Here is a 26,588-nt window from a genome sequence, read left to right on the forward strand (position 1 = left end):
AAGCCCGAAGTCCCACACCACCAGGTTCAAAAACAGCTACTTCCCTTCAACCATTCAGTTCTTGAACCAACTGGCAAAACCTTAATCACTAGAGTAGTGATGCTTAGTGAGGCCATAGTAGCAAATAGAACTTAGGCAGCATACTGGTGAGGCCCCATACTTGGAATGCCCTGGCAGGAGATAAGATTAGTGCTAGAGTCTCACCTCTGTCAATGTTGTTGAGACTTTCTGGCATTATTTCAATGTCTTGATATTCAGAGATAGTCTTTTACATTTTGTAAAAATAGTGCATTAAAACACTTTCTAATTAAAATATTTAAACAACTCAAAAGTAAATGACTTGTCTTTTTCCTCCTATTTGCCAGGAAGAGAATCCCCATTCATTTGAATGGGAACACAAGTCCTACACCGAGCCAGTGGCCTAGGATAGGAAAGGCAAATTTCCCAGCCTGTTCAGTACAACATTGGAGTACTGTAGCAGATGTCCTGGCATCTGTAACTCAGTACATCTTGGACTTGTGGCAGGTTTGCACAAGTCTGGCACTTGCTAACCTAGGAGCAGCTGAATGCCAGCAGTTCCCTTTAAAATAGTCAGCTGCTGAGAGCACCATTTGGCCCATGGGAATTACTTTCTCTAGTATCCAAAGGGTATACTGTTCTGATGTGTCCATGTTTAAATTCAACTCTATTTTGCTTATTTGTTTGCATTTACTTTGAGATATGTCACTCTGATTTCAGAGTGGAAGTATGAGTTGGGAAGATAGGAAAACACAATAGTTGTTGGATGCAACATTTTGAAAATTTGGGTAAAATTTTAGCGTGTTTTATAAAATAATCATACAGGTCAAAAGCAAAAGTCCATGGTCCACATATGGTTTATTGTGTGCATTTTCATATACTACATTAAGCTTCTTAAAAGCTGTGAAGAATTTTCATGAGATGAAGAAGGGTAAATGATGTCCTGTGATTGTAGTTAGTAATGAGTGGGTTAATTTAAAGTCATCACTGAGAGGCTGAGACCACAACCAGACTCGTTGCCTAAAGCAGTTGAGCCATATCAACCAGCTTCATACCTTATTTCATCTGTCTAAACCACTTTTTAATCCAAAATAGTCCTGAAAGACATGGATAGCCCTGGGCATATGTTTTCAAAATCAATTACCTCCTAGGATATTTCCCCTCCAATCATTTGGGAGTTTGATATACAACAAACACAGATTCTTTCTTCATCACCAAGCTTGACATATTCTGTCCAACTGGATTGCTGAATTACATGTACTTATTGGTTCCTACATTAATTAATATTTTGAATTGCTGTTTTACCTCAGACCAACATCTCTCTTTCATATGTCATCGTTCTAAAAATTTCTGATGTGTTTTCTTTCTATCACTTCCCCTAACCTCCATTGACCAAACATTATCACCTCTAACTGAGTCTAACTACCTCAACATTAGTATTGGACTTCTTCTGCATACAGCATAGAAACTTTCCATATCAAATTCCTTTATAAGCATTGACCACGGGTTGTTATCCATCCTTGACTTCTCCATGATGTTATATGTAATCCTCCTTCAGTGGTTCTCTAATCTCCAGTTTCATGGTGCTCCATTCCATGGTGTAATTCTTACTCATCCATATGTATTTCAAGCACAGGCATCTCTTCCCATAGTCTTGACTCGCTATCTTATAACATTCTGTAGTCATATGTTCTCCTTCACATCATTTGGTTCTCCAGTTCTGACCCTTTTGTGCATACCTTTGCACTCTTCCATAGGATGACAACATCTTCAGCCACCGTGTTTTCTCTTTAGGTCAGCTTCCTCAATCCATCATTGCTTTCATCTCTCTCCACTTTTTGACAGAATCTACTACAAACATTTCTGTTTTTTGACTATGCTTGCAGTTCCTTCAATATTTGTCCCAGTTTGGGTAAAGAGTCATGTATAATTTGGTAAAGGTGGTATACAGGAGAAAAATTAGTTAAACAGTTGGCAGAATAGGGAATGTAAGGGGAAGTTGAATATTAAGAACTTAAGAAATAATCGAAGCAGGAGTAGGCCACTCAGCCCTCTGTGCCTGTTTCACCAACTGGCGAGGTAAAAGATAACATCGTGCCTTATCTTTTACCTCACCACTTTTCTGTACTAACCCCATAATCTTGGATTCTCTTAAGAACTAAATATCTGTTGATCTCTTTCTTGAATGTACACAATGACTGAGCTCCTAAGCTCTCATCGGTAAAGAATTCCAATGAATCACTAACCTTTAAGTGAAGAAATATTTTCTTGTCTCTGTGCTGAATACTTTGGGGTTCTAGACACCCCATACAGAGGGAACCTCAATGTTGCATCAACCCCCTTGGACTTTATAAGGATTTTCAGATCAGTTTCATTATCACTAACATATGACGTGAAATTTGTTTTGTGGCAGCAGTACAGTGCAAAGACATAATAATCTATAAATTATAAAAAATAAATGGTGCCCAAAAAAAGGAATAATGAGGTAGTGTTCATGGATCGTTTGGAAATCTGATGGCGGAGGGGAAGAAGCTTTTCCTGAATCATTGAGTTTAGGTCTTCAGGCTCCTGTACCTCCTTCCTGATGGTAGTAACGAGAAGAGGGCTTGTCCTAGATGGTGAGGGTCCTTAATGATGGATGCTGTCTTCTTGAGGCACCGCCTCTTGATGATCTCATCGATGGTGGGGAAGGTGTGCCCATGATGGAGCTGGCTGAGTCTATAATCCTCTGCGGCCTCTTGTGATCCTGTGCATTGGAGGCTCCATACCAGACTATGATGCAACCAGTCAGGATGCTCTCCACTGTACATCTATAGAGATTTGTGAGAGTCTTTGGTGACGTACCAAATCTCCTCAGACTCCTCACGAAGTTTGTTTCATTGAAAGTCTCTTGACCAGCTGAGTATTTCTACCATTTTCTGTTTTTGTTTCAGATTTTCAGCATTTGTAGTTATATTTTTTTTCAACTGAGTTTAGGTACAGTCTGCTTAATTTCTCCTTGTTGAACCATACCTCCCAACAAGGAGTCAGTCTGATGAACCTTTGTTACTCTACTTCTATTACAAATATCTTCTTCCTTGCGTAGGGAAATCAGACCTGCACATATTCTTGCAAGTGCACTCTCACCAGAGCCATACAGTATATAATTGCTGTAAGACCACTCTTCTGCTTGAATCCTCTTGCAATAAAGGCAAGCTTAAGCTTTACCTTCCACATTGCTTACAGGGTAGCATTCAGTGATTCGTGTGCAAGGATACGCAGATCCCCCTGAGCATCAAGATTTTGCATTTTCTTACCTTTTAAAAATATTTGTGTCTTCTATTTTTCTACCAAAGCTGTGTAGGGAGTTGGTTAGACCATATGGAGAGCACTGTGTATAGTTTTCGCCTTTTTAACAGAGGAATATACTTGCATTGGAGGCAATTTACTCTTGATTCCCAAGGCAAAGCCATTGTCTTGTGACCCAAGGGTGAACTGCCTCCGATGCAAGTACATTTCTCTTTTATATAAAAAAAAGGCTAAAAAAGATATGGAACAGTCAAATAGGTTGGGTCTTTATTTATTGGCGTTTAGAAGAATGAGGAGGGAACTCATTGAAGCATGTAAGATTCTGAGGGGTACTAGGCAGCACAAAGGCTGGGGGGATGTCTCTTCCCCCCTGCACACCCCCCAGAGGGAGAATTTTAAATTAGCAGGTACAGTTTCAAATAAGGGTCTTTCATTTAAGACAGGGAAAAATTTCTTCTCACAAAGCGTGATGAATTCTGTACCCCAAGTAGTTGTGGAGGCTGAGTCATTTGAAGATATTCAAAATTGAATTTAACAGGTCTTGGACTATAGGGAAGTTGAAGTTAATAGGAATTGGGCAGGAATGTAGAGTTGAGGCCAGAATCGATAATCTTATTGAATGGTGGAACAAGCTCAGGGGCCTTTTATGCCAAATGTTTTGTACATTTTTGTATCCTTGTATAGCTTGGACTTCAGAGAAAGCATATCAGCAACAGGAGTATGTTATATTTTTGCTAATTTTAAAATACTATTTTTTCATCTGTTTCAGTTGTATACCTTGTTGTGTTCCATCTATCTTTTATCATGTTTGTGTGGTCGTACTGGAAGACAATATTTACATCACCAGCCAGGCCATCAAAAGAGGTGAGTACTGCATTGCCAGAGAAGAGTTCTGAGTGAATTTCATTTTAAAGTTCTAGGAAATGGTAGTATTTAAAACATTGAATATGTTTGTTTTATTAAATACAGAGGCTGAGTTATACAGTAAAACGTAGCTTCTTACATTTTCTGGAAGTCAACAAAAATGACAAGTTGATCAGATTCCAACTCCCAGTTATTACATCGGTTGTATCAAAAATGCAACAAGTTGTCAGTGTTTATTTTTCTAGAGGTGGTGGGTATTCAAAAATGATAAAGGGGCTACAACCTTGTTAAAAAAAATAGTCCCGCTTTCTCCTCCTCTTACTAGTTTACCTCCAATAAGTTAGATACAGCTAAAAGGTTTTAAAGACCTTATTTTAAGTATCAATTATTAGCAAACTGATGACCTTGTAAATAAGGCAAAGAGTAAAACAACATGAATAACATAAACAACATAAAACATGAATATATTCTGTCAAATTACAATTTTAAATAGAAATTATGTTACCCAATCTACTTTAAAATAGTGCACTATCGTTTTGCGAAGAACATCAATAAAACATTAAGGACAACTGAAAAAATATTGTTGTTCTATATTTTGGTGAACAAATGCATTTTCAATTTAATCATCTCAGTTTAGGAAGCTTATTTTTCCTCTACTTTCACTTATCAAAATATTCTGCAGGTCCATTTTGTTATATTAGGTAGTTCCTTAGATTAATATCTCACTTTCTTTTTCCTCCAACCATGCTCTGTTCATGCTTTTGAGCATCCATGTAGAAGAGCCACTTAAATGATCAACATTGTTATATTTACATCTTTCAGTTTCTGGCACCTTGTTTTAAAAAGGAGACTGAGGCCACAGAGATCATCTTTCCTTGTCAGAATTTGAGGATAAGGAAGTAGGAGATTGTCTCTCGGTACTTAAGGAAAATTTCAGTACAGTGCCTGCCTGTTAGAGCACGCAAATTTATGCAAACATAATTTTCCTGCTCTGTTTGATGGCCAATATAACTGAAGGCTGATATGCTTGAGGTGACTAGCAATGTGACATATGGTAGTTGGAAGAAATTACCTTGTAAAATATCTTGATTGAAATAAGATTTAGAAATTCTTCTGGATTATTTTTGTGATTCAATGTAAGTCACTGACTAGGGTTTCTCTGTGACAATGAAGCATTGTTGTTTGGAGTAAAATTCTTTGAATGCTAAATGAATTCTGGGCAGCACCCAGACATCTGTGGATGGAGTCAGTTTCACAGAGGCAAATAAACAAAGCGCTCAAGATTGTTCTCTCATCATTCAGTTGCATAGTGATTTTTTTCTTGCTGCACCAGAAGCACACTTGGACCAGATTGCTTGGGGCCAACTGCTTTGGACAATGTGGTCTTATTTGCAAAATACCAGATTGGAATGATGGTAGATAAGTAAATTACTTTGATCCTTGAATTCTTGGGCCCCTGACCTAGTGACACATCATTGCCAAATGGTAGCTGGTTCCACTTACTCTCCATCCGTGCTAATGTGCTGTAGGTCCCAATTGAATCTAGTGTACTGCCAGACCCCTAGTGTACTTACAGACCTCAATCCCTGTGCTCAAATTTTTAGGTGTGTAATCGGCAACTTGGAAATTGCCAATGGGAATAGTTGTCCATTTGATCAGCAGGAGAAATTAAAGAGAGCGTTAAATCCAGGGAAAAGGCTTATAAATTTGTCAGGAATAGTCATTTGTAAGAACCTTCTATATGTATATAAAAAGGAAAAGATAAAGTGAGCTCAAATGTGTGTCCCTTAAAGACAAACACATGAATTTATAATGGGGAATAAGAAAGTGGTTGAGGGATTAAACTACTACTTTGTGTCTGTCTTCATGGAAGAAGATATTTTAAAAAAACTGTCAGAAATACCAGAAAATTAAGGCTATGATGAGAATGAGGAACTGAAAGAAATGAATATTAGTTTTTGTTTTAAAAAAAAGGAATGGGAGAAGTTGGTGATACTAAAAGCCAATAAATCCCAAGGACTTGATGATCAACGTCCCGGAGTTTTGAAAGAGGTGGCTATTGAGGTGGTGAATGCTCTGGTTATCATTATACTGTTGACTGTTGAGATAGTGAATGCTCTTTTTAACAATTCTACAAACTCTGGAAATGTTTCTTTAGATTAAAGGTCAGCATATGTGTCTTCACTATTCATAGAAGGAAGGGAGAGAGAAAACAGGGAACTACCAATGTGTTAGCCTGATGTTGATGGTCAGGAAAATGCTGGAATCTATAATGAAGAATATGATAACCAAATATCTTGAAAAGAATAATAGGATTGAACAGAGTCGGTATGGTTTTTTAAAGGGAAAATAAGGTTTGACTAATCTACTGGAGTTCTTTGAGGATGTGACTAGGATAAAGGGGGGCACCAGTGGGTGTGATGCATTTGATTTTTCAGAAGGCCTTTGATAAGGTTAGAGCACAGAGAATTAGGGCAATTTATTTGCACGGATTGAGAATTGGACAAAGCCAAAGCTGCCAGAGGAAGTGGTAGAGATGGGTACAATTATAATGTTTAAAAGGCATTTGGCCAGGTGCATGGATAGGAAAAGCTTAGAGCGATATAGGCCAAATGCATGCAAATGGGACCAGGTCAGGTAGGCACCTTGGTCAGCATGGACAATTTGGGCCAAATAACCTATTTCTGTGTCTATGACTCTAAATGTGGGAATAAGTTATCTTTCTCAGGTTAGCAGGCTATGACTGATGTATACCACAGAGGTCACTGCTTTGGTCCCAGCTACTTGAAATCTTTATCAACAATTTGGCTGATGGGCCCAAAGATCTTATTTCCAGGTTTGTTGGTGATATAAAACTAGGTGAGATTGTGTGTAGTGTGAGTTTGTAAAGAAGCATCAATATGATAGAGACAAGCTGAGTGAGTGGGCAAGAAAATGTGAAAGAAGAAGTTTTTCATTTTGGTGCACAAAACAGAATTATTTTTTAAATGGTGTGAGATTGAGTACTGTTGATGTTCAAAGTGACCTAGGTGTACTTGTATGCAAATCACTGAAAGTCAATATGCAGTTGCAGCAAGGAGTTAGACAATGATATGTTGACCTTCATTAGGAGAGAATTTGAGTATAGGAGTAAAGATACCTTACTGCAGTTATATAGGGCTACAGTGTCACTGCACTTGAAGTATTGGGTACAATTTTGGTTCACCTGCCTAAAAAAAAGAATTTATTTGCCATAGAGGGAGTGCAGGAAAAATTCATCAGACTAGTTCCTGGGATGGTGGGCTTGCCATATGAAGAGAGAGTGAGCATGTATTCTCCAGAATTTAGAAGAATGAGAAGAGATCTTATTGAGCTATAGAAAAATTCTAACAGGTCATCAGCTGGCTGAGAGTCTAGCCCAGAATCAGGGATAGGCCATTTAGGATTGAAATGAGGAGAAATTTCTTCATGCAGAAGCTGATAAGTCTTTTGAATTCTTTATCTCATGGTGCTGTGGAAACCCAGTCATTGAGTTCATTCAGAATGGAAATTTAAAAATTTATGCATATTAAGGGAAGCCAGAGATATGGGAATAATGCAGGAAAATGTCACTGAGGGAGAAGATCAGTCATGTCTTGATGGGCATGGATCAAAGGCCCAAATGACCTACTCCTAGTTCCGTTTGCTATTAGTTTCCTGTTACTGCTTTTTGGATGAGATAAGTGACAAGCTTTAAACAAAGATATCTTAAATTTTAGAATTCCATGTAATGTATAAATTTTGTTTAACATTTAACTTTTTTATGCCCATTGATGTGTTTTTATTTTTACTGTTTTCAGTTGGTGGAGCAGATGGGAAGGGAGCCTGTTTCCAGGTTTCTGGCTGTCTTTAACCATCTGCCTGTATGTGCATGAAACTGGCTCACAGTGACTCATAAGAGCTGTTCTTTCATTCCCCTGTTCCCATTCTTGTGAGGATCCATCTGTTCTTCACTGAATTCATTTCCTGATAGCTTGGTTAAAATTGGGAAGGTTGAATTGGAATCTGTGCTCTAACTGGAGCACTGTGTTGAGTAGCCAAAGTTTTACTACTGCTCTAATACCAAATTGTCAGTATCACCATTATATCTTTACCAAAGATTGAATGTAAATTTGAGCATTGAATTACAGAAAAGTTGAAGTGTTTTTTTTGTTTCCTCGCATATTTTCACTCTTTTACAGTTAGTCATGTTTTTGAAAATCACTCTTGTATGTTCCTTGTGCTCTATCCATATTTTGTATTTCAATGATTTCAGTAAGAAAATAAAATTTGACCCAAAGAGTTTTTTGTAAATAATGAAAAAGAAATTATGAATAGTCTGGTAAGCTGTAACATCTTAATAGTATGAAAATACTATTCTAGTACTGATAGGTGCCATGATTAAAGTAATGGCAGCTGGTGATGGGAACATTATATCCTACGAGGAAATGTAACCTAATGCCTAGCCTAAGTTTCATTCCACTATTAAAACAAGATAAGAAAATGAATCTGCTTCAATGAAGAGCATAGAAGTTATTAGGAGCAGCAACAGGTATGAGATGCCAATATATTGAAACTATAATGAAGGATTATGTGCATACCCTATTCCAATGGATGAGGTCAAAGCTTTCCATCCTGCCATATCCAGTCAAGAATGGTGGTGGATATTCAGATAGCTATCCACTAGAGGAGGAGGTTTTGCGGACATCTTCATTCTCATTTATGTGGAGGGATAGAAGATGCCAAATGGTTTATGTTCCTTTCTGCTGCTTAGAAATATGCAATTGGTGTCATCACAACTGTGACTGAGCACAAAACAGCCACCCAAAATAAAACTGGTTGAGCTCCATCATTCAAAAAATTGTGCTCAGATGTTCTCCCAACTGAAAGATGAATATCAGGGGAAGACACTGAGGATGGATTTCATCCATGTCCTCGGGCTTCAGATAACCATGTTTCCAGCAAAGAATAAGGCAGCCACGCTACGCTAAATGCTGCACATTTGTTGTTAACGTTTATAATGCCAAGTGTGAAAAAACAGCTACCTCGACGACAATATTGTTAGGATGTTATATAAGGTTTGGTGAATTTTCAATTGTTACACTCCCAACAAAAAATGCTCCATCTAGCTGTACACTTCCCTGAACATCTGGACTATGTGTGTCAGAAACTTCAACATCCATCATGTGAACTAGACCCAGTAATGAAAACTGGGAAGCCCTGACACATTTGATACTAGCTAAGAGCACTCAGCTCATGGTAAATACAAAATACCTTTTGTACCTTAAGGTCTGTATGGTGAGGAAGGTTTGTAATCAAGACCTTGCCAATCAGTTGTACCCCTCGCTCGTCATTTTCTGGAAACATGCTCTTTGATTTTGCACCTAGCCAATTTTGGCCAGTCATCAGCCACATTGGGATCAAAATCCCTGTTCTGAGCATATGAAAGTTGTGAGAGAACCAGATTAATTACAGAAAGTTCAGAGCAGAATTTTAAAGGAAATGAGAGAGGCAAAGATAGCATGAGAAAAGAGTAGCAGCAAACAAAGAAGGAACCCAAAACTCTTCTGTGGGCATGTGCACAGGAAAAGATGCATACAAGGAGAGATGGAGTCAATCAGATACCAAACAAGAACGCTTCATGGAAGCAGAAAACATGGCTGAAGTACTAAATGAGTACTTCACATCATTATTTATCAAGGAAGAAGATGCGGCCCACTACAGTGGTATCATCTGCAAACTTGTAGATGGAGTTAGAGAAGACTCTGTCCACGCAGTCATGAGTGTATAGGGAGTAGAATAGGAGGCTGAGGACGCAGTGTCATGGATAATCGTGGTGGAGGTGTTGCTGCCTCTGCTTTACTAATTGCGGTCTGTTGGTCAGGAAATCAAGGATCCAGTTGCAAAGTGAGGTGTTGAGTCCCAGGTCTAGGAAGTTGGAGATTAGTTTGCTTGGAATTATAATATCGAAGTGAAGCTGTAGTCAATAAATAATAGTCTAATGTAGTTGCCTTTACTGTCCAGATGCTCCAGAGATGAGTGTAGGGCCAGAGAGAGCATCTCAGGAGATGGATGTCATTTCCCTGTAGCCCTGCAACTTGTTCTCTCTCACATAGCTATCAACTCCCCTATGATCATTTATTCATTCCCTCCACTATAAGTGTAATTTATGGCAGCCTATTAACTTACCAGCATAATAGGCCTATCATCAAGATTGAAGAACATGGCATGAAAATGACTGTAGTAGAGGGATAGGAGATAGTGTAATTAACAAGAAGCAATGATAGTGAAAAATGATTTCTCAAACCAGAGGTAAGTATATAATGGAACTCCGGGTCAACTGCAATCACTGCTTTTAGTGCCTATTAATGATTTTGCAGTTGGGTGGATAGGGCCTAATTTCCAAATTTGAAGATATTACAGAATTTGGAGGTGTGGTGAACTATGAAGAAGGTAGTAAAACTCTGATAATCCACTACCTGAGTGTTTGGAAATTCTGATCATTCAACATCTGACTCACCACATGATGATTGCCCTTAACAGGGACACCTTTCCACACTCCTTTTAAACTTAGCAGGGCTCTGTTCCAATGCTCCTTTTAAACACAGTGGGGTGCAGTTTCCTGTGCTCTCTTTAAACTCACCTGGTTCATTAAAAACAAATTAGTATGCTGCTCTGAAACTTTAAAAATGAATTAAAAGTGGATTGGGGTATTAATAGGAGTAAAATCCAATAGTTCAGAAAATCCCACCAAAGTCTGAAGGATGCCAGACTGCAACGAGTACAAGAACAGAGAAATCTGGAAGTATACAAATATATAGCACATTGAAAGTGGCAGACTTGGTTGAGAAAGTGATTTTTTTTTAAAAAAGCATACAAAATCCTGAGCAATATAAAGAGAGGCGTAGAGTGCAGAAGCAAGGAAGCTGTGATGGTTGGAGTCTGTGGATTCCCTGGATTTCACATAATCAAGCTGCTGAAACTGGGAGGTATTGCTGCAGCTGATCATGCAGAGGGTATCAACCTGTAGGTCAACCTGATGCTGTTGCTGTCAAGTTTGTAATAATGTCAAAAGGGCTACTCAACAAGAATTTCAAGCAGGCCATCATGGCAAGTGAGGAAATCTTAACGGCTTGCTGAAATCTTCTCCACTATCTTACCTGCCACATCAATGACTTTCCCTTAAACATAAGATCAGAAGTGGGAATGGGTGCTATTTGCAGTGTAACAGTTCTACTCTCAGCTTCTCAGATAATGAATTAGTCTGTGCTCACATGCTTTAGGACCTAGACAACATTTAGCTGAGGCCTGATGAATGGCAAGTAATGTGTGTGCTACACAAATTCTGGGCAGTGACTACCTCCAACACAAGAACCAGATCTCCTGCTATTAATATCCTTTTGCTTGGTACTTATGTCAAAATTTGCACTGGGCCAACCACACATACCACAGGAACAAATCAACAGCTGAATATTCTTAATGAGTAACTTGCCACCTGACTTCCCAAAGTCTTTCTGTTATCCACAGGTCCCAAGTCAGGTGTGAGATAGAATAACCACCTGGTTGACAACAACTGTAATAACACTTGAAACTCAACATTATGTAGAACGCACTGTTTAGTTGCTACAGCATCCACCATATTAAAATTCATCCCCCACCACCACCACCAGGGCATGAAAGGTGCAGTATATACCACCTGGAAGTATTGCAGCTATTTGCCAAGAACTCTGACACCACATCTCTTTCAAACACACAACTTCTACCAAATAATGTGAGACCCTAAAGGACAAGGGCAAAATTTGTAGGTTAATGTCCCCACTTGCAAATTCCTCTACAAATTAGTTTATGGGATGTGGGCATCAGTGGCAAGGTCACATTCATTGACCGTTTCCAATTGCCTTTAAGCAGGTTGTGGCAAGCTCCCACTTGACCACTGCAGTCCTTCTAATGAAGGTACTCCTACAGTGTTTTTGCACAGGGAGTTTGGAGTTTTAGACACAGTTATGATGAAAAATGAACATATTTCCATGGTAGGGTGGTTTGTGACTTGGAGGGGAACTTGCAAGTGGAGGTATTTGCATGCACTTGCTGGCCTTGGCCTCCTCGGTAGCAGAAGTCACAGGTTTTACAGGTGCTGTCTGAGTAGCTTTGTTGAAAAACATTAATGGATTTTGTAGATGGTACATACTGGAGCCAATGTGTATCAATAACAGAAGGAATGAATGTATATGTTGGCGAATGGGGTTCCAGTGAAGCCTGCCACTTTGTTCTGGATGATGTTGAGCCTCTTTGGTTTTGTTGAAGATGTACTCATCTAGGCAAGTGGAGAGCATTCTACTACATTCCTAACTTGTGCCTAGTAGAAGTCTTTGCAGTGTCAAGAAATGAGTCACTCGCTGCAAGTTTATGGTTTCTGATCTGTTATAGACAGTACTCGTAAAGCTGGTTCAGTTAAATTACTAGTTGCTGGTGATTCTTTTGTTCGTGTCAGAGTTTTCAGAAAAGGCAATGTAATTAAATGTAAAGGCCTTTATAACAAGAGAATTTGAGTATAGGAGCAAGAATGTATTGCTGCAATTATATATGAGAGAGACAACACTGTCAAGTATTGTGTGCAATTTTGGTTTCCTTATCTGAGGAAAGATGTTCTTGCTATGGAGGGAGTGCAGACTGATTCCCTGATTGGCAGGAATAATCATGAGGTGAAATTGGGTTTAATAGTTTAGAATAATGAAAGGGGATCTCAAAGATTCTATGTTTCAGGGTAGGAAACCTGTTAATCCCCATCCAGTCCCACAGTATTTGATTGATGCATTGTGCACACTAAGGTAACCAGTTGTAACTCAACTATAACCATTACTGGAGTGATAACAAAGAACCATCACTATTGTTTTAGAATAGCTGGGGATTGGCATTAAATGAAACCTTCCAGTATTACCCATGCCCTGAGCACAAAAATAAATTCAATTAACATAAAGGTTTACTTAATGCTTCTTCTTACATCAGGTAATGGTCACAGTAGACATAGTCTCCCTTGTTCATTAACAGTATTTTGTGACGTTTGTTGCATTTTGTTGAAGGAATTTACAGATATCAACAGACCAGGATTATCTCCTGCTGCTGATGAATTGAAATTTGTTTTGCAGCCCCCCCCCCCCCACTCATTACCATTCTGTGACTTGTATTATAACACTTTTGTTGCTCCTCACGTACAGAGTCATGTCTTCTGGTGCTTTTTGGGCTGGAGGTAAAATGCTTGAAGCCAAGCCAGATTGATAGAATAAAGGGAAAAGTTGAAGATTGACAAAAATAAGGATTAAGAGAAGGAAGCTTAAGAAAACTTGAAGAGGTAAAATATCAGATTGATGGAAGATATGTAAAGGAACATGGTAATCATTGAAAGAGTAGCCATCAATAGTGAAGTAGAGGAAAACAAAGGATAAAAATAATTGGGTGACAGAGATGAAATAAAATATTCTTGGGAACAATAGAGTTGAGCAGTATGCCTGAATTAATTTTGAGATCATATCTGGGATGGTGGTTGAGTCAAAGTCCAAGAAAGTGAATGCTGGCAACTGAAGGAAATAGCATCATATTGTCAACATAAATAATACTTTAACAAGTAAATCTGGATCAATGATAGCAAGGTCATTGGAGGAAAAGGTATCTCCAGCAATAATGTTCTGAAATGGATTGTTGCTTTAATGAGTGAACGTAACTCGTTTTGTAACTGAATGATTCATCGTACTACATTTCAACATTGGAAACATGGTGAAATTACTGGAATTGCTTCTATCCCACACCTAAAATGATTGTGGTGAAAATCAGAATTGAATATAATCGATTTCTATTTTCCTTTTGCAGTTCAGCTTGATAAAATCTGATAAGGAACAGTATGATCGGGAAGAGAGACCAGAAACACAGCAAGAAATTCTAAAAAAAGCTGCCAAAGACTTGCCTGTTTACACCAGAACTGCAAATGGAGGTAATCTGAACTTCAATTATGTAAGAGTTTAATTGAATGAGTAACAAAAGAGATTTAAGGTAGTCATTGTTGGAAAAATTCATTCTAAAATCAGGCATTGCATTATTTTCACATACCTCTTTGCTCAGATATTGACAGCTTGTAGTACAATTTTTTTTGAAAAGTTACTAATGCACTGAAGCTCAAAAAACATTTTTCTTTTAAACCACCCCAACCCAATCAACCACTGATCCTTGGTCTTGCTGATGTTGAATGCAAAGCTTTTGTTGTGACACCATTCAACCAGCCAATCTATCTCACTCCTGCAGTGAGATCAGTGTGGAGCGTGCTAATATGTTTTTTTGAGACAAAGGAAGAGGTAACGTTGGATCTCTTGCAGTAAGTTAAGGTGAATAAGTCCTCAGGGTCTGATGGGATGTACCCCAGGTTATTGAGAGAGGCAAGAGATGAGATTGCTGGGACCTTGACCAAGATCTTTGTACCCTCTATAGCCACAGGCGAGGTCTTGGAGCACTGGTGAGTAGCTAATGTTGTTCCATTGTTCAAGGAGGGAAATGGGGAGAATCCTGAAAACTATGGACTGGTGAGTCTCACGTCAGTCGTAGGGAAGCTATTGGAGAGGATTCTTAGGGATAGAATTTATGAGCATTTGGAAAACCATGGCCTAATTAGGGACAGTCAGCATGGCTTTGTGTGGGGCAAGTCATGTCTTAGTAACTTGACTGAGTGTTTCAAGGAGGTGATGAAGGTGATTGATGAAGGTAGAGCAGTGGATGTTTTCTACATGGATTTTAGTAAGTCGTTTAACGAGGTCCCTCATGGTAGGCTCAGATGCATGGAATCCACGGTGACTTGGCCATTTGGATTCAGAATTGGCTTGCCAATAGAAGACAGAGGGTAGCGGTCTATGGGAATTATTTTGGCTGGAGGTGCGTAACTAGTGATGTTCCGTAGGGATCTGTACAGGGATTTCTGCTGTTTGTGATAAATATATAAATGACTTGGATGAGTGGGTTAGTAAGTTCACAGACAATACGAAGATCGGTGGCATTATAGTGGAGAGGGTACAGAAAAGGTTTACCAGGATGCTGCCTAAATTAGAGGGCATGTGCCATAGGGAGATGTTGGGCAAACTTGGCTTGTTTTTTCTGGAGCAGTGGAAGCTGAGGGGAGACCTGATAGAAATTTATAAGATTATGAGAGGCATAGATAGGGTAGAAAACTGGTATCTTTTTCTAGGGTGAGAATGTCTAGTACTAGAGGGCATGCATTTAAGGAGAAAGGGGGAAAGTTCAAAGGAGATATGCAAGGCAAGTTTTTATACACAGGGAGTGATGGGTGCCTGGAATGCTGCCAGGGGTGGTAGTGGAGACAAATACAATAGAGACATTTAAGAGGCTCTTAGGCACATGAATCTCCAGAGAACAGAGAGAGAGATGGACATCATGTACGCAGAAGGGATTAGTTTAATTAGGTATTTAATTACTAGTTTAATTAGTTTGGCACAACATTGTGGGCTGAAGAGCCTGTTCCTGTGCTGGACTGTTCTATGTTATCTAGGGTGTACATAATACTTTACACTTTACACTTTACCCAGAGAGTGGTGACTGCCTGGAATAGACTGCCTGAGAGAATGGTGGAAGCAGATTCACTGTCAGTATTTACTGTGTCCAGGCAAGTACTTGAATTGCCTATGTGTAGAAGGCTACAGGCCAAGTGTTGAAGGATGGGAATAGTATGGATGGTGACCACTGGTTGGACATGGTGGGCAGAATGGCCTGTTTCCATGCCATTTCACTCCTACAAACCAAGGACAGCTCCTGCATTTCATAGGTACAAGATATAATGCCATTCTATGATTTTATGATGGCGAAGGTTCTTCACTTCTAAATCACTATCAAGCTGAGGTGCCACCATTGGATTAAAGAGAAAATATATAATAGGATGTGCCAGGCAATCAGAAAAGTGAGACACCTTGAAATGAGCCATGAACTGACTAAAGCTATTTCACAAGGAAATCTACGTGATAAACACCAAAAGTAGCAGACTAGGAGCAAAACTATATCCAGTCCAGAATAACATGGACAACCAGTTAATTAACAAAAGGAGTCGATGACTCCATGGTGGATTCCAGAATGTTTGTGCCAGAGATGAGCCAGGTGTATGTTCATCTTAGACAGCAGTGCCACATCAATGATCATGATGTTCGTACTTTATGGATGTCTTTATAATTCACGTGACATTATGAAACTGAGGACACAGAAACATCTGTGGGTCCTGACAATTTCTTAGTCATGATGCAGAAAGGTGCATACACTTAAGGAATATTAATTTGATTCTCTCCTGACAGAAGCTGCCTGACTTGCCAAGTAGTTTCAACATTTTCTGTTTTTATTATTGCATTACACCAAGTGTAGTCTCACAGAAACCCTGTACTTTTCCAAAATTTTATACTGCATTCCTCCTTGCAATAAAGGCCAACATCCCATTTGCCCCCTTAATTGTTTGCATACTACTAATGTCTATTTCTTGTTTGAGGACACATGATCTCTGAAAACCATTATCTAATAGTCTCATAAAATTTAATATGGGTTGTAAAAAAAATTGTTGTCCTAATGACACCCTAGTTGCCAAGATGGTGATCCATCTATCCTGACTGCTTTTTGTTAGCCAATTATCTAACAATGCTATTATAATAGTTCAATGCCAAAAACTCTCACCTTGTGGCATTTTGTTGAATGCATTCTGGAAATCCAAATGTACGTTTGCTGGTCCCCTTCTATCTATCCTGCTCATTAAATTCTCAACAAGCTCCAATAAGTTTATCAAACATCATTTCCCATATATTAGAGCATATGCACTCTGATTACGACAGATGCCAGGCTAGCTGGCTTACAGTGTCCTGCTTTCTTTCTCCTTCCTTTCTTGAATAGGAGTGTGACGTTCATGGTTTTCAATCTGCTGGGTTCATTCCAGAATCTGTATAGTTTTGAAAGATCACAACCAATCCATCCATTGTCTCTGCAGCCATTTCTGCTAACAGCCTAGGATACAGCTTCCTGGTCCAAGGAACTTGTCAGCCTTTTGCCCGCTAGTTTCCCTTCTACCTTTGCTCGATTTGTTATGATTGTTTTAAGTTATTCTCTCTCTTTTGCTCCTGCATTTACTACTAATTGGTAAACTTTTAGTATCTTCTACCCCGAATAAAGTTGGAAGTTAATTGTTCAAAGTCCCTACTGTTTGCATATTTCCAATTATTAATTCGCCAGTGTCATCCTCTAAAGGACCTTTCGGTACATTTTTTCTGCATTCTCTTGTAAATGTCATGACTAGAATTGAATACAATACTTACATCTGTGGCCCAACCAATGATTAATAAAGTTCCATTATAACCTTGCTGCTTTTGAAACCTGTGCATCTATTTATGAAGCCCAGAACTCAATTTGCTTTATTAACCATTCTCTCAACATGTCATGCCTGTTTGTTTTTCTGTGTTATTGCACCTTTTTTCTTTCTGCCTAAGTATTACTTAATATCCCTCTGGATTAAATTTAATTTGCCACCCCTCTGCCATTCTGTCACCCTGTCTTTGCTCTCTTGCAATTTACTACTATTCTCGTCATTGTTAATGATATGTCTCTCTCCAACTTTCCCTCTGCCTCTGAAATTCATGAATGGGTAGTCTCCCCAAATTTCCTGAAACTTGTACTTAAATTTGTTCAGATTTCCATTCCTGCCACAATATTAACAGCTGAGCAATTTACAAATAATATTATCTGTTGTTGGGATCACACTGCAACTTCATTCCTCAATTTCTTTACATTGTTTGGGATGGGTAACAATATTATCCTGTTTAAATCTTTATCTTCCTTTGATTAGTTAAGCTAAGCAAAGAATAGTCCATGGAGGTGGATGTTGTGAAAGAGCTACACAGATACTAAGAATTTGCCTGAAAAAAAAAATAGGAAAAATGAATATAAGAAAAATAAATGGAAAGCTCTCAGCCTTCTTTGGCCAAAACTTAGAGACAGTATCAGAATTCCAAAACTAAAGTTTAGGGCTAAATTGATTCCAAATATTCTCAAGCATAGCAGCTGAGGGCAACAGATGACAACTTAAAGGGTGGATAAAATTTTGTTTTTTTCAGTTGGGAGCTTGTTTTTCTCCAGTTGCAGCAGCGGGGAGGAGCTAGCAGTTTTTTTAAAGTTGTATGATTGACTAAGTGTGTGACAACTCAGCCAATAAAAGGAAGATAGGGTAAAGCCGAGCAGCCATTGTGAGAGGATTGGGAAGCTTTTAAAAACCAACAAAAGGGAACTAAAAAAGCAATAAGGGGAGAAAAGATCAAATATGAAAGTAAGCTAGCTAATAATATAAAAGAGGATACTAAAAGTTTTTTCAGATACATAAAGAGTAAAAGAGAGGGAAGACTGGACAATGGACTGCTGGAAAATGATGCTGGAGAGGTAGTAATGGGGAAGAAAGAAATGGCAGATGAACTGAATAAGTATTTTGTGTCAGTCTTCATTGTGGAAGACACTAGCAACATGCCAGAAATTTGAGATAGTCAGGAGGTAGAAGTGAGTGTAGTCGCTATTACTAAGGAGAAGGTGTTTGGGAAACTGAAAGTTCTGAAGGTAGTTAAGTCACCTGGACTGGATGGACTACACCCCCAGGGTTCTGAAAGAGGTAGCTGAAGAGACTGTGGAGGTATTAGTAGTGATCTTTCAAGAATCACTAGATTCAAGAATGGTTCCAGAGGACTGGAAGATCACAAATGTCACTCCACTCTTTAAGAATGGAGAGAGACAACAGACAGGAAATTATAGGCCAGTTAGCCTGACTTCAGTGGTTGGTAAGATTTTAGAGTACATTATTAAGGATGAGGTTTCTGGGTACTTGGAAGCTCATGATAAAATAGGCCAAAGTCAGCATGGTTTCCTTAAGGGGAAATGTTGCCTGATAAATCTGTTGGAATTCTTTGAGAAAGTAACAGGCAGGATAGACTAAGGAGAGTCAGTGGATGTTGTTTACTTGGATCTTCAGAAGGCCTTTGACAAGGTGCCACACATGAGGCTGCTAAACAAGATAGGATCCCATGGTACTACAGGTAAGGTACTAGCATGGATAGAAGATTGGCTGACTGGCAGAAGGCAAAGAGTGGGGATAAAGGGGGCCTTTTCTGATTGGCTGCCTGTGACTAGTGGTGTTCCACAGGGTCGGTGTTGGGTCCACTACTTTTCAAGATGTATGCTAATGATCTGGATGACGGAATTGATGGCTTTGTGGCCAAGTTTGCAGATGATACAAAGATAGGTGGAGGGGCAGGTAATGTTGAGGAAACAGAAAGTCTGCAGAAGGACTTGCACAAGTTGGGAGAATGGGCAAAGAAGTGGCAGATGGAATACAGCATAGGGAAGTGTACGGTCATGCACTTTAGTAGAAGGAATAAAGAGGTAGACTATTTTCTAAACGGAGCAAATTCAGAAATCAGAGGTGCAAAGGGACTTGGGAGTCCCAGTGCAGGATTCCCTAAAGGTTAACTTGCAGGTTGAGTCGGTAGCAAGGAAGGCAAATGCAATGTTAGCATTCATTTCGAGAGGACTAGAATATGAGAGCAAGGACGTAATGCTGAGGCTTTATAAGGCATTGGTCAGACCACATTTGGAGTATTGTGAGCAGTTTTGGGTCCCATATCTAAGGAAAGATGTGCTGGCGTTGGAGAGGGTCCAGAGGTGGTTTACGAGAATGATCCCAGGAATGAAAAGGCTAACATATGATAAGATAAGATATCTTTATTAGTCACATTTACATCGAAACCCACAGTGAAGTACATCTTTTGCACAGAATGTTCTGGGGACAGCCCGCAAGTAGTGTTAGATAGTTCTGGGCCTGTACTCACTGGAGTTTAGAAGGATTAGGGTGGATCTCATTGAAACCTACCAAAAATTGAAAGGCCTGGGTAGAGTGGACGTGGAGAGGATGTTTCCAGTAGTGGGAGAGTCTAGGACCAGAGGGCACAGCCTCAGAATAGAAGGACATCCCTTTAGAACAGAGATGAGGAGGAATTTCTTTAGCCAGAGGGTAGTGAATCTGTGGAAGTCATTGTCACAGACGGCTGTGGAGGCTAAGTCATTGGGTATATTTAAAGTGGAGGTTGATAGGTTCTTGATTCATAAGGGCATCAAAGGTTACAGGGAGAAGGCAGGAGAATGGGGTTGAGAGGGAAAAATAAATCAACCATGATCGAATGGCAGACCAGACTGAAAGGGCTGAATAGCCTAATTCTGCTCCTATGTCTTATGGTTTTATGATACAATTAATAATTGACATGAATGTTTACTAGTCCCTAAAGTAAGGGGCTCTATAATAAAAGAATGGCCTTAACTCTGTCTTGCTGAGTAAGAACAACCCTGTATGTTTTAATACGTCACATTGGAGGCCACAGCCAGCCTAACCCATGAAGTGTTTTGAAAAAAATGTTAATAACCATCAGAACCACACCCCAGCTTTGTTATCTAAACTGTCAAGGACTTTGAATATTTGAACATTCAAGTGCACATTAAAATATTTACAAATGATTAAAAATGATTGAAAATAATTCATTTATATACATTTAAACATTAAGCAATTAAAATCATTTATGCAAACAAAATTTAAAAAATAGTAAATTACCTTTCACCAATCCAACTCCCTGGCAGCTGTTACTGGACTTGCTGTTCCTACGCCAGGTCTAATGTTTGTAGATTCAGTGGACAGATTCCCCAGCATAAATGGGGAATCCAGAACATCCAGAGCAAAACCTCTGCCATCTCTCAGTAAGTTTTGCCCCATACTATATAAACAGAAATATTTTAGATTAAGATTTTACAGGCCATCTTTATGAATTCTGAGCTCTTGCCACCAACTTCATTGCTCTTTACAGTTTTCTGTAGTTGAACCAGAATGCTGTCACTCACTGTATCCTGTTCAGTCTTGAATTTCTAACCTCATTGTATTTATTACAATGTCTGATTATTCCCTTCTCTGTAATATTGACCAACTCCAATATAGCTTTTGCTGGAATCCTCATTCATCCCCATAGCATCTCCAGACTTGACTGTCTAATGTTGACTGACAAGACCCTAATCTCTAATAGATCACCCTGTTAGGGTGGGAAGAATGGTAAATAACTAATCACAATTTTATTACTGTTAGATGGCTTCTTTATGCTTTGTGTGAGAAATAAAAATGCCATTAAAACTTTAGGAATCATATTGGATGTTTTGATTAAGGTGCATTGTCTATTAGATGTAGAAAAAGAATTGTAAACATTAGCCAACCAATGACTTGAAAGACATATGTATCTCTTCTGCATCTGAGCTTCAGTTCTTTGAATGCTTTGTTTAGCTATTTTGAATTGGTCTCGTTCAATGCTGTATTGTGAGGAATGCAAAATAAAGGATATAATTAGCCAAATAATGGCTATGTGTGTGAGAAGAACACAACAAGCGTTTAGGAAAGCAAGTGACCATGGGCAGTGAATCTGGGCAGCAGGTTGGGTCCTGGGTGAACTGGCCCAATATAAATTGTTTAGCATAATGTTTAATCATAAAAGAATGTTGCATTGGGTATAAAGGATGCATTATGTGGATTGTTCAGAATCTAGTATGTTGATGAGCTATAACTGGAAACCAATTAATTATTGCATGTATTTCTTGATGAGTCATTTTATTCAAATTCAAACAACTTTTGCTCTCTTTCCAGCCATCAGGTACTGTGATCGTTGCCAAGTAATTAAACCTGACCGATGTCATCATTGTTCTGCCTGTGACATGTAAGTTGATTGTGTCCATTTGGAAGTTCAGAGTTTTTAGTTTTCCGAGAAGAAATATTTGGAAGTGTGTCGCCTGTCATCAGAAACACTGAGACCATGTTGTACAGTCTGTCTAATGCTAATCAAGCTGTGCTGCATTTGTTTCCAACATTTTGAAATAGGTGGAGTGTTGAAATGTATCTTTATTTCTCTTATTTTCCACAGGATAAATTCTTAATTTTGAACAAAAGGGATGCACAAAGTGAGGAGGAAATCTTGAAATTTTATATAGCTCTTCAAATAATTCCATTCATCTTACAGATTTTTGTAAAGATAGCTCTATTGATTCACTTTAATAAACAGATTAGGAAAATTATGTCTAACATTCGTGGTACTGTATTTTGATTCTACTTTCAGTGTGGCTAGAATTTGCTCTGTTGAGCTTCTCATTTGGTGTGAATTTTAAACTTTGAACCTTAAGGTTTGATGCAAATCTGTTCTTGAATATGAATGAGGTGCTACTCGTGTATTTAACAGGCATTGATCAAGTATGTTTCAATTGTAAATTGTGGACTGCACTTAACTGTTGTGGTTGAGGCACTCTTTAAAGTTTACTACTGCTCTAGCCTTGGCTGCAGTTAAATCCACAGTCTCAAGTATAGTCAGCAGGTACAAACTTACATTGCTGCACAGTGAACAGGAGTCATTGGCAGCAAATAGAGATTATGATTTAAAATTGGAACTTGACTGTACCTCCTATTCTCCAGGTAGACTTCTTCCATATTTAAAGAATCAAGAAACCACATCAGCACTGGAACACTGCCTTTTTTAATTTTATTTTTTATAAATGGGACCTACACAGTAGCTTACTGACAATTTTGTGCGCCTTAACAGAGTAAAAATAGAATAACCAATGGAGATAACATTAACTTATTTATACATCCACTTTCATGGATGGACTGTATACTGTATTTAACTAATGCAGTAAGCTCTTGATTATCTTTGTAAAACAAAAAGACCAATGATGGGATTGCTTATGTATTAATGACTGAGACAAGTACAGTTCTACATTCGCTGGTTATGTTTAAAGTAAAAATCTTGTATAGAAGGCCTGATGTATAATATCTAAATATTCATATCTTCTCTCCAAGTATTCCCCCTACAAATTCATATGGACATATTCATGTATTTGATCATAATATTTGGTGAAATACACCATGGTTTCTATTTGGAAAGCTTTAAAATGTTTCAGTTTGTTTTTTTATTGTTTTAAAATGTAGTCCTTATTTCCCTTTTTTTGAATTTGTGTTCATCTATTACATAATGATAAACTAAAGAAGTATTTTGCTAATTGTCACAGCTTATTTCTGCAGTCAAACATTGCACCAACAAACCAGGTTGTACCTTTACTTATTATCTAAAAGAAATAGACCTAAGAACAGGGAAACCATGTTTAAATACTCTGGCTTGTTTAAACATGGAAAGTTGGAAGAATATGTATTTATTGTGTCAATGTCTGTCAATGTCCAAAAGATAAATGAACAGTAAATACAGCATACATATTTACAGTAATTGCATAATTGCTGTTTCCTCAATACCAAAGGCACATATCCTCAACTAAAATTGAGCCTTGTTGCATGGTAAATTATGAAGAAAAATGCTGTCATATAGACTCAGAATATCTTTACATTTTTATTGGCCTCTGAATAATTATTTAATGAGGGGGGATATATCATTAACTGCAGATGTATTGAAAATCTTTTGAAGATATGTGTAAGGATCCTATGTGTTAGAACTTCTTATCGTGTACACTTTTTTATGTGCTACATGACAGAACTTTACTTAAACCAATTGCAAAGTGGTATTTGCAACTCCATGTGTGCACAGTGCTTTTTGGGAAGTTACATTGAAGCTCTTCTTGCATGTGGCAGTCTCATGTACATGGGTGGTTAATACACAATTGTCATCAATGTTGCACAGTTTCACTTTGTGAATGGTGTCGACCTCAAGTGCAGGAGTAGGCCTTAATCAGAGGATGACAGACTGTTTCAATTTTGGTTAATTGGGCCATCCTTACCTGGTTTACTAGCATTGATTCTGGCAGTGACTTGATAATTTCAAAGTCGTTCTGCTATAAAGTAAATACTGTTTCATGAATGTGGAGAACCCTGACTACCATGATACCTGCCTCTGATGTGCACGTCTGAAGGCACTAAGTAGCATTGGCTCTTGGAGGTATGTGGAACTTGTCTCTATCAGTTACCCACTATTTGAAGGGAAAATGTCCTAGAATGGCCCTACTAAGGGAAAAAGTGGTTCCTAGTGCTTTAAGTTCTCTTGTAGCAAAGTTCGCACTTCTGTGACTTTGCCTATAATGTGTCTTTTATGTGTGATTATGCACAAAGCCCAGTAGTTGTATCCCTGCTACTTCGACTGAAAGTGGTCGGCTGCCCTTTGTTGTGCTTTCTCAATGTTGTTATTCACAGAACATCTTCGAACTCCAAATCTTACATGTATCAGATAACTTGTCATTCACCTGCTAATTGCATAGAATAGCTGCCGTCAAACTGTAAAATTCTGAGCTTGCATATCTGGATTCAGCTGAAGGGTCATGTTCACCAAACTGAACAACAGTTACAAGAAACATACAGCCAATACTAGTAAGCTGAAAGAAAAGCTGGAAACATCAAGCAATCTATATCCTTGACAGCAACAAACAAGTTAACAGTTCATCAAAACAGGATAAAATTACAGATCAATAGTATTTAAAAGGAAGGGATGAGGAAGGGAACTGTTTTTATTCCACTTGGTCTCTTCCTTTTTTTTACTGTTCATTGCCCATAAATTACTTTGATCCATCTTGATCACACACACACACACACACACACACACACACACACACACACACACACTCTCTCTCTTTCTCTCTCTTTGTTTTGCCATTGTGGTACTCAAAAGTATAACAAAGGAAGTATTGATGAAGAGAAAGATAACATGTGAAAGGTAGATATTTTGCACTGTATCTGGATTTATCACATTTAAATCCTAAACTGCCACATGAAAACATCAGCCATTGACGCACACTGCTTGTTGATTGCTTGTACTCTGAATCATAAGCTTAGGAATTGATCGGTTTTCAGGAAATTACCTGAATTTGCCTCATGTTAACTTTTTGAAGATTGAAATACTGAAAGCTCACACAAAATCTGCATGTGATGCAACTGTGAACAGCCAAAATAGAACAACTGTTAACATTTCTAGAAAATGAAGCCATGAGATAGAAATATCACCGTGTCACACCTCAAACTAATTCAGACGCTGCTCGCTATTTAGTCAAAAAAAACATACTTCAATCATTGTACAAAACTCAGTCCTGATGCAGGGTCTCAACCCAAAACACTGACCATCCTTTTGCCTCCACAAATGCTGCTTGACCCACTGAGGTCCTCCAGCAGTTTGCTTTTTGCTCCAGTTTCTAGCATCTGCAGTCTCTTGAATCTTGGACAAAACTATTAGTTTGCTTAATTAAAGAGCATGACTTGTTTGTTTTTTTTTATTTTTGTCCTAATTTTTTATTTTTGTTTTATTATAGGTGTGTATTAAAAATGGATCATCATTGTCCTTGGTACGTTATGCCAAACAGTAAATATTTTAATTATACTTAAAGTAACAGAATAATGCAGTTACTGAAATGTTCTCCTTTCACAGAATGGGTGAAATCACATGAGGTGCTAAGAATTTTTTTTGAATGGATAAAAAAATATTTATAGAATTTAATTGGGGACTGAAGATCCCAATATAATTGTTGCATTATTTAACTCTGCAGCTTTATTTCAATGTTAAGTGCTATGTGTTTTCAAATCTAAAAATAGTTTGTGGTATCTTGGAAATAAAGGTAAAATGTACTGTTTCACACTTTTTATAGGTATAATCATAAACTGATGCTTTTGGAACAGGGATTGCTGAGTCAACTGTGAAGCTTACATTTTTATGATGAAAACATAACTTGATAACTTCTCTAAAATAGAATTGTGATCCTATTTATGTGAATAAAAAAAGTACAAATTGCAATGGAGAATTATGTTCAGTCTACATAGGGCACTGTCAAGTGCAACTTTGTTTTTGATTTGTGAAGGTGCAGAAACTTACCCGAAGAGTCTCGGTACCTCTAGGGAAAAAAATGGCTGACTGTGGAGTGGGGAGGTCCTGCGATGGGGCTGTAACCTCTCATTCTGACATCAGCTCCAGAGTTTATTCATTCAATTGGCAGTGATGATACTAATAAAGGCTAACAAGAAAGTTTCCCCACACTCAAAGATAATTTCATTTGGTAGACTGGAAAGACAATTGGGGTACGAACTAAGCAGCAGAAAACTTGTGAACAAATAAATTTACATTTTAGAAAAGGCAGTTCCATACATGTACAGTGGCATGCAAAAGTTTGGGCACCCCTGGTCAAAATATGTGTTACTGTGAATAGCTAAGCGAGTAAAAGATGACCTGATTTCCAAAAGGCATAAGGTTAAAGATGACACATTTCTTTAATATTTTAAGCAAGATTACTTTTTTATTTCCATCTTTTACAGTTTCAAAATAACAAAAAAGGAAAAGGGCCCGAAGCAAAAGTTTGGGCACCCTGCA

The 26,588-nt window shown here is 38.3% G+C and overlaps 1 protein-coding gene across 2 annotated transcripts in view; it reads left to right on the forward strand.

Moving 5' to 3' along the window:
• LOC127576205 (palmitoyltransferase ZDHHC20-B-like) overlaps positions 1 to 26,588 on the forward strand; it is a 67,249-nt gene that overhangs the window by 10,414 nt on the left and 30,247 nt on the right. For both annotated transcript variants that reach the window (XM_052026624.1, XM_052026622.1), the window contains exons 3-6: positions 4,076 to 4,170; positions 14,032 to 14,152; positions 21,899 to 21,968; positions 25,540 to 25,572. In XM_052026624.1, coding sequence (XP_051882584.1) covers positions 4,076 to 4,170; positions 14,032 to 14,152; positions 21,899 to 21,968; positions 25,540 to 25,572 — 319 coding nt within the window. The remainder of the gene's footprint in view (positions 1 to 4,075; positions 4,171 to 14,031; positions 14,153 to 21,898; positions 21,969 to 25,539; positions 25,573 to 26,588) is intronic.

Source organism: Pristis pectinata, chromosome 11 (assembly GCF_009764475.1).
Source record: "Pristis pectinata isolate sPriPec2 chromosome 11, sPriPec2.1.pri, whole genome shotgun sequence".
In the NCBI taxonomy this organism is placed as follows: Eukaryota; Metazoa; Chordata; class Chondrichthyes; order Rhinopristiformes; family Pristidae; genus Pristis; species Pristis pectinata.